The sequence below is a fragment of the Ovis aries genome, chromosome 2 (genome assembly GCF_016772045.2).
Source record: "Ovis aries strain OAR_USU_Benz2616 breed Rambouillet chromosome 2, ARS-UI_Ramb_v3.0, whole genome shotgun sequence".
Classification (NCBI taxonomy): Eukaryota; Metazoa; Chordata; class Mammalia; order Artiodactyla; family Bovidae; genus Ovis; species Ovis aries.
Genome location: NC_056055.1, coordinates 12,926,213 through 12,941,883, shown reverse-complemented (window position 1 = coordinate 12,941,883; position 15,671 = coordinate 12,926,213). Strand labels below are relative to the sequence as shown.

Sequence of the window (15,671 nt, the reverse complement as noted above, 5' to 3'; positions counted from 1 at the left end):
ATCTGCCAACAGAAAGTTTACTCTTTAAAATTTAATTGAAGTATAGTTGATTTACAATGTTTTGTCAATTTCTGCTGCACAGCACACTAATTCAGTTATATGTATGTACACATTCTGTTATACATATACATACATACATATATTCATATATATGTGGCTCAGATGGTAAAGAGTCTGCCTGCAGTGCAGGAGACCCACGTTCAATCCCTGGGTCGGGAAGATCCCCTGGAGAAGGAAATGGCAACCCATTCCATTATCCTTGCCCAGAAAATCCCATGGACAGAGGACCCTGGCAGGCTACAGTCTACGGGGTCACAAAGAGTCAGACACAACTGAAGCGACTTCACTTTCACTTTTGACTTTTATACATTCTTTTCCATTATATTTGATCATAGGATATTGAATATAGTTCCCTATGCTATACAGGAAGAACTCATTTATCCATTCTATATATAATAGTTTGCATCTAGCTCATCCCAAATTCTCAATCCTTCCCTCTTCTCCTCCGCCCCCCACCTTGAATAACCACACCCCTGTTCTCCATGTCTGTGAGTCTGTTCGTGGCAAACAGCAAATTCCTGGTTTGATGATGGTCCTATCTAAAATAAGTCCTTAAGATGCTATGAAAGAAGGCCCTACAAGCTGCTGAATATTTTTGCTTATAAACTGGAGCTTTGGATCCAAGCCCAAATGTAGAATTCAATTAATTCCATGTTAATCTGAAAACATCCTCAGGGATTACTCTTTTTTTTTTTTTTTACCAGTATTCTTTCACTGCCAACATGTTATTGACAACATCTACGATGCAGTGTTAATCTTAGACACTCACCTATATATTACTTTATTGCCATAGGTAAATGCAGATCCATCAACGCCACCGTTTTCTGGGAGAGCTGGTGCACCACAGGAAACAGCTTAAAGGAGGAAAACCAACAGGCATTACTTTTCTTAGCCAGGCTAAATCTCTTTAAGGGCAGCTCCAGGATTTTGGTCACGTTTAAATATGAGCCTAGGGACTTCCCTGTTGGTCTGGTGGTTCAGATTCTGCCTTCCAGTGCAGGGGGTATGGGTTTGATCCCTGGTCAGGGAGCTAAGATGTACATGCCTTGTGGCCAAAAAACCAGAACATGAACAACAGAAACAAAACTGGAACCAATTCAATAAAGACTTTAAAAATGGACCACATCAAAAAAATTGTTACAAAAATAAATATCAGTCCAATATGGGGCTTTAAAATATAAAAAATATTGGGACCACACTTGGCATTTCTCCACCTGACTTTCTAGCACTGTTGTATACCATAAACACGGGGGAATTTACTCAACATACCCTCACAATATGGTATCAGATGACTCCATTCTCCAGACTCCAAACATGTGATCCTGGCCACCCCCACCAGCTGGTATCCTTCTTCACATGAAAATGTGACCTCGGCACCCACGGTGTAAGTCTCCCCAGAAGAGTGGCCATTTTCTGGATTTCCTGGAGTCTTGCATTTTATAGGTTCTTGAAAGAGAGAAAACAGTTTTTGTGGGTCAACAGGGTCTTTCACATAACCACATGAGGTCTCATAGCAAAAGAATTCCACTGTAGTTAAGGTACCAATTAAATCTTGAAGGAGGGAGAAAAAACTCCTGAAGGGAAAGGCATGAATTCCAAGGACACACCAGATGATTTAATAAGCTTTTGTAAAACAGTATTTTGAAACAGCAATGAATAAGAAAAAGAAACAAAATGTCTCTGTCCCCAAAGGAAACTGTTTAGGGAGGAATTAGTGGTGGTGCCAGGGCATGGCTCAGAAGGGCTTCAGCCCCTCCTCCTCCTAACCTCACTTGTTGTTGTTCAGCCGCTCAGTCGTGTCCAACTCTTTGCGATCCCATGGACTGCAGCACGCCAGGCCTCCCTGTCCTTCACCATCTCCTGGAGCTTGCTCAAACTCATGTCCACTGAGTCGGTGATGCCATCCAACCATCTCGTCCTCTGCTGTCCCCTTCTCCTCCTGCCTTCAATCTTTCCCAGCATCAGGGTCTTTTCCAACGAAACGACCACTTTTTAAGTGCAACTGACTTCTCTCAAGATGATATAAAGGCAGCCGCAAAGCACACTGAAGGGAAGTTCCTTGCCTCCCCTTTCAAACAGCTCCCAGATCATAAGTCTGCTATGTGCAAACCCAGGGTCAGTCACCCCTTCTAGGAAGGGGAATTATAGAAAGGGAGATTTAGGGCAGAGCTGAACAATGGAAGCATACGAATACTGAAATTCTCAAAAAAGGGAGATATACTGATTCAATCTTTCTGAAGGTCTTTTGGACTTTACATGGAACCCTCACAAAAAGTAGATGCAATTATAAGACTGATTCTGAGAATTCCTCATTAAGTTCTAATTTTTCTAGTGGTTGCTTTCTCACAATTAGTATAGAAAGACATTGATGGGTTGAGTATTATCGACCTTATCACAAAATACAGGTAAAGCAAGTGGTAAGGCAGGATGTCTATTTTTTTCCCCCAATGATATAATTTTGTGTGGCTGAGGCAGAGGAAAGATTCTGAAAGTGAAGAGGTGATGAAGTAACCTCTTTGCTCTGAATGAAGGCAGCAGAGGCCACCGCTTATATTTCTAGACCCACTCTATTATTCTTCTATTATGAAGACATTTCTTCAACAGTCAGGTGATAATGTTGGCTCTCAGTTTTGTTTTTCAGAAATTGGGATCTATGGCCATACCACCCTGACCACGCCCGATCTCGTCTGATCTCAGAAGCTAAGCAGGGTCAGGCCTGGTTAGTACTTGGATGTGAGAATTTGTGAAGTTAGGAAAAGCACAGTGCTAGTTTAAAGCACCTCCAACTGTTGCTTGTGTATCTTTAAATACTTTTTACTGAAGTATAAGTTGATTTACAATGTTGTGTTAGCTTCAGATGTACAGCAAAATGATTCACTTATACATATGTATCTATTCTTTTTCAGATTCTTTTCCATTACACATAATTATAGGATATTGAATATAGCTCCCTGTGTTATACAGTAGGTCCTTTGATTATCTATTTTACATATAGCATTTATAGTATATATATGCTGATCCCAAATTCCTAATTAATCCCTCCTTCCACTTTCCCCTTTGATAACCATAAGTTTGTTTTCTCTGTCTGTGAGTCTGCTTCTGTTTTGTACAGAAGTTAATGTCTATCATTTTTTTTTTTAGATTTCACATGTAAAGCAATATCATGTATTTGTCTTTCTCTGTTTAAAGTATCTTTTCAAAGATGATTTTTCTTCTCCATACCCCCTTTGAAGTTGAAAATACTGTCTTATTTTTATATGAAATACATTGAAACTATACACTTGAATTGAACAATTGAAATAGACTTCCCAATTACACATAGCCTAGTTACCTGCGCAGTTTTTACCATCCCCTGTGTAGGGCGGGATACACGAGCAGACGTAGGATCCATTTGTATTCAGGCAGGAGGCATGTTCACTACAGTCTGACCCAACTGCACATTCATCAACATCTAAAATAGAGACGGTTTACAGGCCATAAGGCTGATGGATTTGTCTTATGGAGCAAACATTTTTTTTTTAATTTTTAAATCATTATGCATCACTTAATACATCACACTATGTATATTTTTCATGAAGTTTAGATGTAATAGTCATAATCACATTGCAGATCTACAATAAAAGCTATTTCCACAGTTTATAGGTGGATAAGTAGAAGAAAGAAAGAAAAAGATATTCTTATATTGGGCCTGGTAAAAATTTAAAACATGTTTGGCATGTCCATGGACAGCTGCTTTGTCACTGTGGCTTGCCCAGAGCTGACTAGGATGAGATGAAATTAACAAAGGCATGCCACAGGAGCCTCAGGAATTTGGGACAATTATCTCCCACAGAGTCAGAATAAAGGCATGCAGTAATTGCCGAGATTCATCTCACCAAGACATGACGGCGAAATGCCATTCCAGCTCCCATTATCCGTACAGAACATCCTTGAATCGCCCAACAAATAGTAACCGTTGTTGCACTGGTAGGTCACTGTGCTGCCAGCATGGAAGTCCTCGGCTGAATAGAAGCCGTGCTCCAAAGGGGGTGGCACCCCACAGCTAATGCCTGGAATGTGACAACTACTTTAGGAGCAAAGTACTCAATGAACATCTTATTTATATTAAACCTGTAGTTGAGTTAAGCATGAACTCTTCAATGCACACACACAGTACACTGAAAATACTACATGGGTGGTGGCAGGCTGCAGCCACGCTTGAGCCCAGAGCATCAAGCACAGTGTCTGGCTCACAATGGGCATGCAACTCATTCATTAACAAAATACTTATGGAGGGACTTCCTTGGTCGTCCAGTAGCTAAGACTTCCCGTCCCAAAGCAGCGGGCCTGGGTTCCATTGCTGGTCAGGGAACCAAATCCCACGTGCCGCAAGTAAAGATCTGAAGTGTCGCAACTGAGACCCAACACAGCCAAATAAATAAAACTAAAAAAAAAAAAATAATAATGGTGACCCCACTCCCTGCTAGACATTGTCTGGGTGCTTAGGTTGAAGCAAACAGACAAAATCCCTGCCTTACAAAGTGTGGCGTCTAGTCAGAGAGAGATACATAGACAGATAAACACGCGGCAGGTGGAAAGAGACGTTAAGGAGCAACTTCCCCAATCACCCTGTCTACAACAGCAGTCCTGCTCCCACCCAACCCTCTCACTTTATATCTCCCTATCCTGCTTTTCCCCTGGTGGCTCAGTCGCTAAAGAGCCTTTCTCCAATGCAGGAGACACAGGTTTGATCCCTGGGTTGGGAAGATCCCCTGGAGAAGGAAATGGCAACCCACTCCAGTATTCTTGCCTGGGAAACCCCATGGACAGAGGAGCCGGGAGGGCTACAGTCCATGGGTCCCAAGAGTTAGACAGAACTGAGCAACTACACCACCACCAGCACCACCCCACTTTAGTTTTCTTCAAAGCCTTTAATTCTGGCATTTGCTCTTCTTACTTACTGTAAATAATAATGTTACTTGTTACTTCTTGCCTTTCCTACTACAACGTAAACTCCACAAGAAGAGAGACTTTCCCCAACTGCTGTATCTCCAGAACTTAGTTCAGTGTCTAGCACATACTAGGTGCTTTCAAAGTTGAATAAATGAATGAATGGGTGCATCCAACTTAAAGAGATATAGTCCTGTTTTCCCACCCAGCAACGACCCATCTGGGCTCCAGGCTTCACACCTGTCTTTTCCTCTATTCATTTCCTTGGGCCACTTGGGTGCCTTCACGGGTGGTAGGCTCTCTGTATCCTCATCTCCCACCTCCCTCACGGTGCCCAGCACACTTCATTACACAAAGAAAGTAATGAGTATCTGCTATATTGGCTGTTAAGAAGTACTTCACTTTTTTTTTTTTAGTTTTTAATTTTTATTTTTACTTTATATTACTTTACAATACTGTATTGGTTTTGCCATACATTGACATGAATCCACCATACTTCACTTTTATCTAGCATTCCTCAAAAAGTGCTCTTAGGGTTCCAGTAATTTTCAAGAGCTACTGAAATGCCTTCAATAAAGGCTCTGCTCACGTTCACAGCGAGGCAATGGTTGTGTCCACTGTCCTTGATTCAGGCAATACTGCACAGAGTTCCCGACCATCTGGAAGCCTGGATCACAGAACAGACTGATTTTGGAGCCTGGCTTTACGTCTCTTGATGCAGTTCGCAGATGAGGTACTGATCCTTCTAAAGATGGGCAATCTGAGGGCAAAAAACACTGGTTCAGAGCTTGTCAGAAACACACAGGCAACATCACCAGGTTAAGGGTTTCAAATCATATATTGTACTAGCATTGAAGAGCCACTCTATTGATACTAAAACAAGATAATGTGTAACCAGATCTCTGGCATGCAAAATTTCTAGAAAAAAAAACTATTGGAGTCAACAAACAACTTTTCCTCTTTCAGCAGAAGTCTGCTGAATATTTTTAATGAAAATGGTATTTTTGAAATACAAATAGCATTTCAGAATTAATAAAATGTTCTTATGAGTTAACAAAAGCCATGAATTCTAGCATATCTTCAGAAACTTCTTTAAATATTATATATTGAATTTTAGGAGGCAGCTGGGACCATTCAGAGTTTGACCACTCAGTATGTATATTATTACATCTATTTCTTTTCCCTCTGTGCTACCTGCACGTGGATGATAGCTAGGAATTACAGAGCCAAGAGAATACCCCATCTCAAACTGGGGGACAGGACTTTGCTGGGCATTTAAAAAAATTAACCATATCCCTCTGCTCATCCTACTTTTCTTATTTTACCTTTGTTCAAGTTTTGTGCACAATTATTTTGTACCATGTTATACAAAGGTATTTAAGTATATATATAAAAAAAATAACAGACCCTTTAGATAAGGTAGGCTAAACATGAATTATTAGGTAAACAGCAGACTGATAAGTGCACACAATTTAGCACACACTATTTGACCAGTGGAGAATCAAATGTCTCCTTTTGCTAGAAAATAACGGAGTAATCAAGAGACAGCAGAGTCCAAAGAAGAAGCAAGCTATAACCTGAACAGAATATGCTCTTCGGATTGATCTTCACTCTCCCCACAATTCCCGACAGGAAATCAGGCCAGGCTAGCACGTTTCCTTTACTGAGTTCCTCTGGGCATGAGGTGGCCAGCGAATTCACCTGAAAGTTTACAAATCCATCTTTTAGACAAACCTCACTTGTTTCTGGAAGACAGAGTTATTATATCTTAATCTGGTCCTGCTGAAAACATTCACAGACTAGTGAGAGGTGGGGGGCGGGAAGCAGAGTTTTGGATGTAGGGTGTGATTTCAGGGGCAAAGGAAAGTTCTCTTCCTTTTCTCTCTCTCCCCTCTACCCCCACCATTCCTTTTACCAAATATTTCATAGTCACTGGAAATTCTGAAATTCTACATATAGAATTTCTTGTCTTAAACTTTGCAGTTTGTTAAGGTGTTGAGGGGCACTTCCTCTCTGGCCTCCTATCTCCGATCTGGAGGTGAGAAAGCTGAGGTTCAGACAAGTTCTGCCACAATAATAGTAAGAGTAAACATCTATCAAGCACTTTTGCTGTTGTTTAGTTACGAAGTTGTATCCAACTCTTTGCAACCCCATGGACTGCAGTCTGCCAGGCAGGAATACTGGAGTGGGTTGCCATTTCCTTCTCTTGGGGATCTTTCTGACTCAGGGATCGAACCCACGGCTCCTGCATTGGCAGGTGGGTTCTTTACCACTGAGCTACCGGGGAAGCCTGACAAGCCCTTACTGTGTGCCAAACAATACCTCAATCTTATATGCAGGATTTTGTTCCATTCTGCCAAAACTCCACTATGCAATTCTATTTGTTTATCTTTAATAGATTTGAAAACTGAAGCATAGAGAGATGGGGTAACATGTTCAAAATCATCAGAGTGAGTTCATGGTGAAATTGGAACTTGAACCCATGCCACTGGACTGTAGGCTGGCTTTAACCACTAGCCCATCTGTTACTCTGTATGTGTGATCTTGTGCCAGCCCTAAATTTCTGCTTCTTGAGTCAGAGGGATTGGAAATATTCTTCTCTATGATTCTTTCTAGTTCTGAAATCACAAGATTTTATTACACAGTCATGTCTAATAAAAATATAAAACATCACCAAGACGCTGTAAATAACCTCTGCCTAGCTTAGTCTACTATCATAGCATCAAATGATACTGCTGGTATATTCTGAAAACTCAGCGGTGGCATAGATATGGTAGCATTAGGCTGTGCACATTTGTACTAGGTTTGTACCTTTGCATGTCATTACTGTCATACACTGAAAATGGAATTGACCTGCTGTGGAGACAGGACATAGTCCCAGAGGTTGAGCTGGCTTATGGAGCCCACAAAAGACTCAGCTGGGTTGAATCCCTCTCCTTTTTCATCTTGTTCTTGCCCAATAACCAATGCACCACCACCTAGAAAAGGAGAGAAAAAAGGAAGAAGAGAGGCCCGGCTGTTATTCCTAAAATGCTAACTTAATGAAGGCACAGCCTATACAGATGTTTCAGGGGAAATTATTGAGAAACTAAATTATCTACATTCACTGTATTATTTATCAGTAAGATGAGTTCGACATTCTATACAGCAACTGAAAAATCAAAGAGGATTTGGAACACAAGATTGGATTTATAAATATTTAACTATCAAACTACATATATACATATATATGCATATAATATTTTATGTCAACAAAGTAGCTAAGTCCTACTTTGCCTCTTTTGCTCTCGGAAATTACCCTCCATGACAGATTACCAGTAGCGGCTCTTCATCATCTTATTCTTTAGCCTATAATGCTTAAAGTTCTATTACCAATTTCAAGGAACATTCTCATTCCAGTGGCTGCTTAATGACCCAATCCAAGGGAAACTCTTCAATATTCACCTCTGGTGACTTCTCTGTATCACTTGTTTCTTGCAAGCATTTCATTCCACTAAACTGCCCTTCCTGGCACTCTAGAAGGTCTGTACCCCTCGAGAGCTACCCTTCCCCTTTCTCCACTCTGCTTTGTGGCCACAAGGTTGACACCCATGGACTACACCACCTGGTTTCTTCAGTCCTCTGGCCTCTTTGTCTGGCCAATGGAGAGACCAGCCCGAGGTAAGAAAGTGGGATGAGAGACAAGTTTAACTTCTTGGATACCTTCCCCCCAGGCAACAGAGGGAAGGGGCTGCTTTCCTCTCTCCTGTATCATTGCTCCCGCTGGGTGATTTCTCCCCATCACTGCAGGTTCACCTACATTCTGGTGACAGCTCCCACTCTCTGTCACTTCATGTACATCTCTTGTGATTTTCCATCGCTTCTAGTCATGGGGTATTTTACTACCACATTTTGGTTCTTAACCTTGCCCAGGACAGCATGCTAAGTCATTTCAATTGTGTTCTCTTTGTGACCCTATGGACCACAGCCTGCCAGGCTCCTCCATCCATAGGATTGGCCAGGCAAGAATACTGGCGTGGGTTGCCGTTTCCTACTCCAAGGGATCTTCCCAACCCAGGGATCGAAACCGCGCCTCTTAACGTCTATCTGCCTTGGCAGGCGGGTTCTTTACCACTACCTGGGAAGCCCACATCTTTGAAAACAGTCCTTTCATGAAATTCTTCAGTTATCCTTCTTGTGTGTGTCGCTTGTTTCCTGCCAGGAGCCCTCCTGCTTGCAGCTGGTTTCCATGACAGCATCCTGCCCTGGTCCTCCTTGAGCCTTTCTACTCATCCTCAGTCTCCCTTCTCCACCTGCCTCTTAGATTCCGACGCACCCAGCATTCTACCCTGGCTTCCTCTCTTCTTCCTTCACTTATTCTCCCATGTGATCTCTTGCCAATCCATGTCTGTAGAGCCCTCATTCATGATTTCCCAATCTATATCTTTCTCTTATAAAATTAATAACTAAAAATAAATACATACACATGGAAGAACGTTTTTAAAAATTAAGTATAAAGAATTCCTCCTACTCAGGAAAAATCATTTAACAGTTCTGTATATTTCTTTCTAGATTATATGTTTTTTAAATTATTTTTTAGTATGTGTGTATGAGAGAGATTTTAAAACACACAGCATAGGATCCTACTACACATGATGTTGGAAGCTTGCTTTTCTTGAACATATTTTCATTTCATGAGTTATCATGCGAATGTGCAACAATCCATAATTTTCTTAATTAACTAAGTTAACAACTATTTCTTAATGGATACTGGGGTTGTTTCCAGGCTTGGTACCAAGGTAATGCTGAACTAAATATATAGATACGCAGAGATTTGTTCAGATCACTGATTCTTTCTTTTTGATTAATTCCTGGTAGAGAATTGTTGGTTCCATGCAAAGAGTTTCTCTAAAGCTGTTGATGAGTGTTTCTAAATAGCTTCCCAGAAAGTCTGGATCAATTTTCACACCCCCTAGGACTCTGTAAGAGCATTCACCACGCTGAATTCTTGACAAACATAACCTATCACTAAAAGACAATTCTGTCATTTTGATATAAATTATGTTTTTAGCTGCATACATTCATGGGATTAAAATTCATACTCAATATGTCTAAAACCAAATACAGAATCTTCCTCTACCCCTAATTCTTGCTCTAATAATGGTCCTTTCCCAAGAATTTCTATCTCACCTAACACAGTCTTCAATAAATCTGGTCACTCAAACCACAGTCATTCACTCACTAGGGTCTGTCAAATGGAGTTCTGCAATAGTTATGGACTATAATTCATTCTTATTGCTGTGGTCAGAGAATCATCCCCGTGGGTAGCTACTATTATTGTTCCAATCCTTTTAAGATAGAAACTTTTTTTTTACCATAAATGAAATAAATGCTCATTATAAAAATATCAGAAAAGGATCAAGAAATATAAAACCCACCTGCAATCTCACCACCCAGAGAAGGGAGAGTTAAAAACACTTTAAACACAAAAGGAACCCAGCGTTTCACTTCACAGGATAACACCACTTCCTGCAGAAACACTTTTAATGTTTCCTTATTTACTACAGGGAGCCTCCAGCTGTTCCTCCTCACATGACATACGTCACAGAAGAACCTAGATAGAGCAGGCTTACTGCCAGGTACAATGCTGAGAACCCTGGAACACTTAATACTTTTGCATTCCTTCAAAACTCAACTCTCTAAATATTTGTTTAAAAGTATTTTTAGAAGAGAGTTTGAGTTCTATGAGAAAAAGGGCATAAAAGATAGATAACTATTAGCAGTGCTCCAGCTTGTATTCTGAATCTACTTGTTTAGTGTGTATACTGATCACAAACCAAACCTAAAAAAAAAAAGAAAAAAAAACAACAACAGACAAAACCAACAAACAACACACCAGCAATTCATCTCCTTCTTGGAAGACAATTTAGTAATCACGTACAGTCAGTTCAGCATGCATCTTGGTAGTCTTATTTTAGATCCCAAAGGCATTTCTTATACAGAGTCACACGGCTCACCTAGGAAAAGCTTCTAATAATTCACAGTCTGGATAATCAGGAGGTGGTAAATGGGAGAGAGAACTTAGCAAACTTGCTGTTCGTCAAAGCACCACAGCCTCTAGCATCGAATGGAAGTATATTCTGTTTGCGAAGACGTACCAGGGATGGGTGATCCTATAGAGAGGCCCATGCCACCGTCGGATAACTTCCCATCAATGTAGACTTTCCAGGCTCCACCAGTACTCGTCCAAGTGATGGCAATGTGATGCCAATTACCGTCATTCACAGAAGGACAGTCTGTTATTTTTTCCTTGCCATTTACATAAAGAACCCAGCTGCACAAAGATTCAAGGGAAACAATCATCAGTCATATGTTGTAATCCCTTATGTGGGGCATGTTGCTATCTTTCTTCCTTTTTTGTGGGTAAAGCACTTTGGGTACAACCATTACCTCTTTTTCTCCATTTGAACCTTTGTTTCATAGAAGCAGATTTGATTACTAATTACCTTTTACTGTACTGTAGCTCACTGAAAACTGGTTTGTGTTTCTTAAACACTGAGGGGTAGGGAAAATGCCTTAGGACAAGCTGAAACAAACTGGCCCAATTTGAGATAATTCACCAACTGTCTCTTCTAGAGAGAATGAGTCAAGAATGGAAGGAATGAGGGTTGCACAAATGTCAGTCTGGTTTCTTTTCTCTAGGACGTATGTTCCTACAACTTGGAACAGACTTCAGAGATGTCCTAGGAAGTCAATCCTACCTCTCTGTTGCCAGAACAGCCACTTGGCAGATGAAGTATGTTGATGCAAGGGAAAGAATAATTGGAACTAAACAGAGGTAACTAGCTACAAAAGGGTTCCTACAACCATGTTGCTTAGAGAAATGTCCAAGTTAAGAAGCAGTGGAAAGTGGAGTATCTTCAAAAGCAAATGGAGAAAAAGAAAAGATTAGGGGAAACTGATAAAGAAGAAATCATTGAGTAACTGTATCAGCATCTTCTAAACCCCTATTCAAAGATGTTTATGAAAAGATATTTCTAAAACACGAATTGTTTCCCCACTGTTTTTCCTTCCCAAACTTAAGCAGGCAACAGATTTTCTCTTTCTATACAATCTGTCTCGGGGGAGGATTTTGAAATTTCTTACATTTTGTTTCTGAATGTTCAGTCCACTAAGAAGGACAGGGTTTGAGGATGGAAAGATTTTCACCAGAACAGTGAGAATCTCATGGACTGAGGCAAGGAAAGAGAGCTCAATGTGTTGTCCTTGAGGCCTGCAACCTGTTCAGAGCAAAAGGCCACATGTTTGAGTGAACCTGGGAGGAAAAGGCTGGTGTGCCACAGACTCTTTCTTAATCAAAAGGCATAAACTCTCAGCCTTGCCAAGGACTCCACACGTGGCAAACAGCAGAGGTTCTCAAAGGACCACAGAGGCAGCTCAGTGATTGGCAGGGTGGACAGATAACCAGTGATCAAAGTCCTGCCTGAGCCTGTGGCTCTTTAGCAAAACTCTGTGGGTTTTAGATGATTCATGAGTATCTAAGACAGGAGAAGCAGTCACTAGAAAGAAGTCACTAGCAGTGAAAGAAATCAGAGAAACAGCTGAAGCGGACTTTCCTATCAGCCCAGAGGGATGGGGCCCCAAACTGGAACTAATTGATCCAAAAAGACATTAAAAAAATGTCATCTTACACCCTGGAGATTTCAGATGGATTCTTATTCAATACAAGGGTCTTCCAAGGACAAACAGTGCCACGGAAATCCTCTGACCTTTGGCCACTCTGATATGCAAATAAAGGCGCACTGGTCTGAACAGTCAGTTTGACAGTTCTGCCACTCCCATGGTGTGAGATTTGGGAGGGAAAGCATTTAGCTTCTCATTCATTTTACCTGTTAAGGGGCATCAGTTCCTCAAGTCCTTGTGAAGCTCAAATGAAATAATACATAAGAAAATATCTGGGCTTCCCTGGTGGCTCAGATGGTAATATTTAGCAAACAGCAAAACACAATCCATGTGAAAGGTACTACCACTGAAATGCTGCCTTCGTATAGGACCTGTCCAGATGCTCTGTTTGACTACCGTCACCTTGCTGTCCTGTTGGAACACTTGACCCTCCTACTGCTCCATCCCCACCCATGTCAGTTCTAACCCAGTGCCAGGATAAGTCCTAACGTGGCCTTCCTGATGTCTCTGCTTACCCGTTATAATCGGTTAGGAGGAAGGTATTGTCACTGCCATTCTCCAGGGCATAGGAGATCGGCGTCCCGTAATTAATGTCGTCAGACGATTTCATCCAGAACGCACAGGTCACAGCATGGAGGGACGGAAGCACGCCATCCAGCATGACGTAACCATAAATCCCAGAAACTTCAAAATCCAGGTTAAAGCCTGCAGACTGTTCTGCAACAAACAAGAAAAGTATGAGAAGACACACAGATGGCCAAGAGACACATGAAAAGACGCTCAACACCACCAATTATTAGAGAAATGTAAATCAAAACTACCATGAGGTATCACCTCACATGGTCAGGAGAGTCATCACTAAAATTTCTACAGATAATAAATGCTGGAGAGGGTGTAGAGAAAAGGGAATCCTCCTCTACTGTTGGGAAGGCAAACTGGTACAGCTACTATGGAAGACAGTATGGAGGTTTCCTCAAAAACCAGAAAACAGAACCAGCCCAGCAATCGCATTCCTGGGCATATGTCTGAAGAAAACTCTAATTCTAAAAGATACATGTACTTCAATGTTCACAGTGGCACACACACATATACACACAAATGGAATACTCAGGTCAGTTCAGTCGCTCAGTCGTGTCTGACTCTTTGCAACCCCATGAATCGCAGCACACCAGGCCTCCCTGTCCATCACCAACTCCTGGAGTTCACTCAGACTCAGGTCCATTGAGTCGGTGATGCCATCCAGCCATCTCATCCCCTGTCGTCCCCTTCTCCTCCTGCCCCTAATCCCTCCCAGCATCGGAGTCTTTTCCAAAGAGTCAACCCTTCACATGAGGTGGCCAAAGTACTGGAGTTTTAGCTTTGGCATCATTCCTTCCAAAGAACACCTAGGACTGATCTCCTTTAGAATGGACTGGTTGGATTTCCTTGCAGTCCAAGGGACTCTCAGGAGTCTTCTCCAACACCACAGTTCAAAAGCATCAATTCTTCGGTGCACACCTTTCTTCACAGTCCAACTCTCACATCCATACATGACCATTGGAAAAACCATGGCCTTGACTAGACAGACCTTGGTTGGTAAAGAAATGTCTCTGCTTTTCAATATGCTATCTAGGTTGCTCATAACTTTTCTTCCAAGGAGTAAGTGTCTTTTAATTTCATGGCTGCAGTCACCATCTGCAGTGATTTTGGAGCCTCCCAAAATAAAGTCTGACATTGTTTCCACTGCTTCCCCATCTATTTCCCATGAAGTGATGGGACCAGATGCCATGATCTTCATTTTCTGAATGTTGAGCTTTAAGCCAACTTTTTCACTCTCGTCTTTCACTTTTACTCAGCCATAAAAAGAATGAAGTGAAGTGAAGTCACTCAGTCGTGTCCAACTCTTTGCGACCCTGTGGACTGTAGCCTACCAGGCTCCTCCATCCATGGGATTCTCCAGGCAAGAATACTGGAGTGGGTTGCCATTTCCTTCTCCAGGGGTCTTCCCGACCCAGGGATCAAAGCCGGGTCTCCTGCATTGCAGGCAGACGCTTTACCCTCTGAGCTACCGGGGAAGCCTGGTAATGATTGAAGTAATGCCATTTGCAGCGACATGGATGGACCTAAAGATTATCACACTAGATGAAGTCAGTCATATGGAAAAAGACAAATATCATGATATCACTTATCTGTAGAATCTTAAAAAAAAATGATACAGATGAACTTATTTACAAAACAGAAAGAGACTAACAGATGTAGAAAACAAGCTTATAGTTACCAAAGAGGGTAAAGGGATAAATTAGGAGTTTGGGATTAGGAGATACAGACTACTGTACATAAAATGAACAAGTTTAGCACAGGGTGCTGTATTCAATATCTTGCAATATAGTATAGGAGAAAGAATATGAAAAAGGATATATATACATGTGTATATAAACATATATAACTGAACCACTCTGTGTATACCAGAAACTAACAAAACATTGTAAATCAACTACACTTTAATAAAAAGAAAATATCATGGCACTTGTGAAGCATTTTTCAATTGTCTAAGGTAGTAGCAAGTATGCAATACTATCATCAAAGAAGCTCATTTCAGTAAATATGATAATCTGAGAAGCAATTTCAAAATTAAATACATATTGCTTATGAAATAAATAACATATTACTTCTTTAGTGTTTTGTATGTCTTTTATTATTTTTTTAATTGAGATATACCTGATTTACAATATTAAATAAGTTTCAGGTGTACAACACAGTGACTCACAATTTTAAAGGTTATATTCCATTTATAGCTATTATAAAACACTGGCTGTCTTTCCTATGCTTATCCCTGTAGCCTATTCATTTTATTCATAGTAATTTGTCCCTCTTCTATCCCTATGGCCATCTTGCCCTCCCATCTTCCCCCTTCCACTAGTACCCACTAGTTTGTTCTCTTTATCTGTGAGTCTGTTTCCTTTTTGTTCAACAAACTGTTTTAAATAAAACCAACAGTGAATATCCAAGACAGGAAAAGCACTGAGCAGTGAAAGGAAGCT

At 41.0% G+C, this 15,671-nt stretch overlaps 1 protein-coding gene across 3 annotated transcripts in view; it reads right to left on the bottom strand.

Moving 5' to 3' along the window:
* Positions 1 to 15,671, bottom strand: part of SVEP1 (sushi, von Willebrand factor type A, EGF and pentraxin domain containing 1) — a 203,104-nt gene that overhangs the window by 50,013 nt on the left and 137,420 nt on the right. For all 3 annotated transcript variants that reach the window (XR_006058565.2, XM_012113658.4, XM_060408928.1), the window contains exons 26-34: positions 13,167 to 13,368; positions 11,127 to 11,302; positions 7,843 to 7,967; positions 6,567 to 6,690; positions 5,579 to 5,749; positions 3,936 to 4,109; positions 3,392 to 3,511; positions 1,330 to 1,506; positions 830 to 914 (exon numbers count right to left, since the gene is read on the bottom strand). Coding sequence is in view for 2 of the 3 variants with exons in the window: in XM_012113658.4 (XP_011969048.3) it covers positions 830 to 914; positions 1,330 to 1,506; positions 3,392 to 3,511; positions 3,936 to 4,109; positions 5,579 to 5,749; positions 6,567 to 6,690; positions 7,843 to 7,967; positions 11,127 to 11,302; positions 13,167 to 13,368 (1,354 nt within the window). In the remaining variant the exon portion in view is untranslated. The remainder of the gene's footprint in view (positions 1 to 829; positions 915 to 1,329; positions 1,507 to 3,391; positions 3,512 to 3,935; positions 4,110 to 5,578; positions 5,750 to 6,566; positions 6,691 to 7,842; positions 7,968 to 11,126; positions 11,303 to 13,166; positions 13,369 to 15,671) is intronic.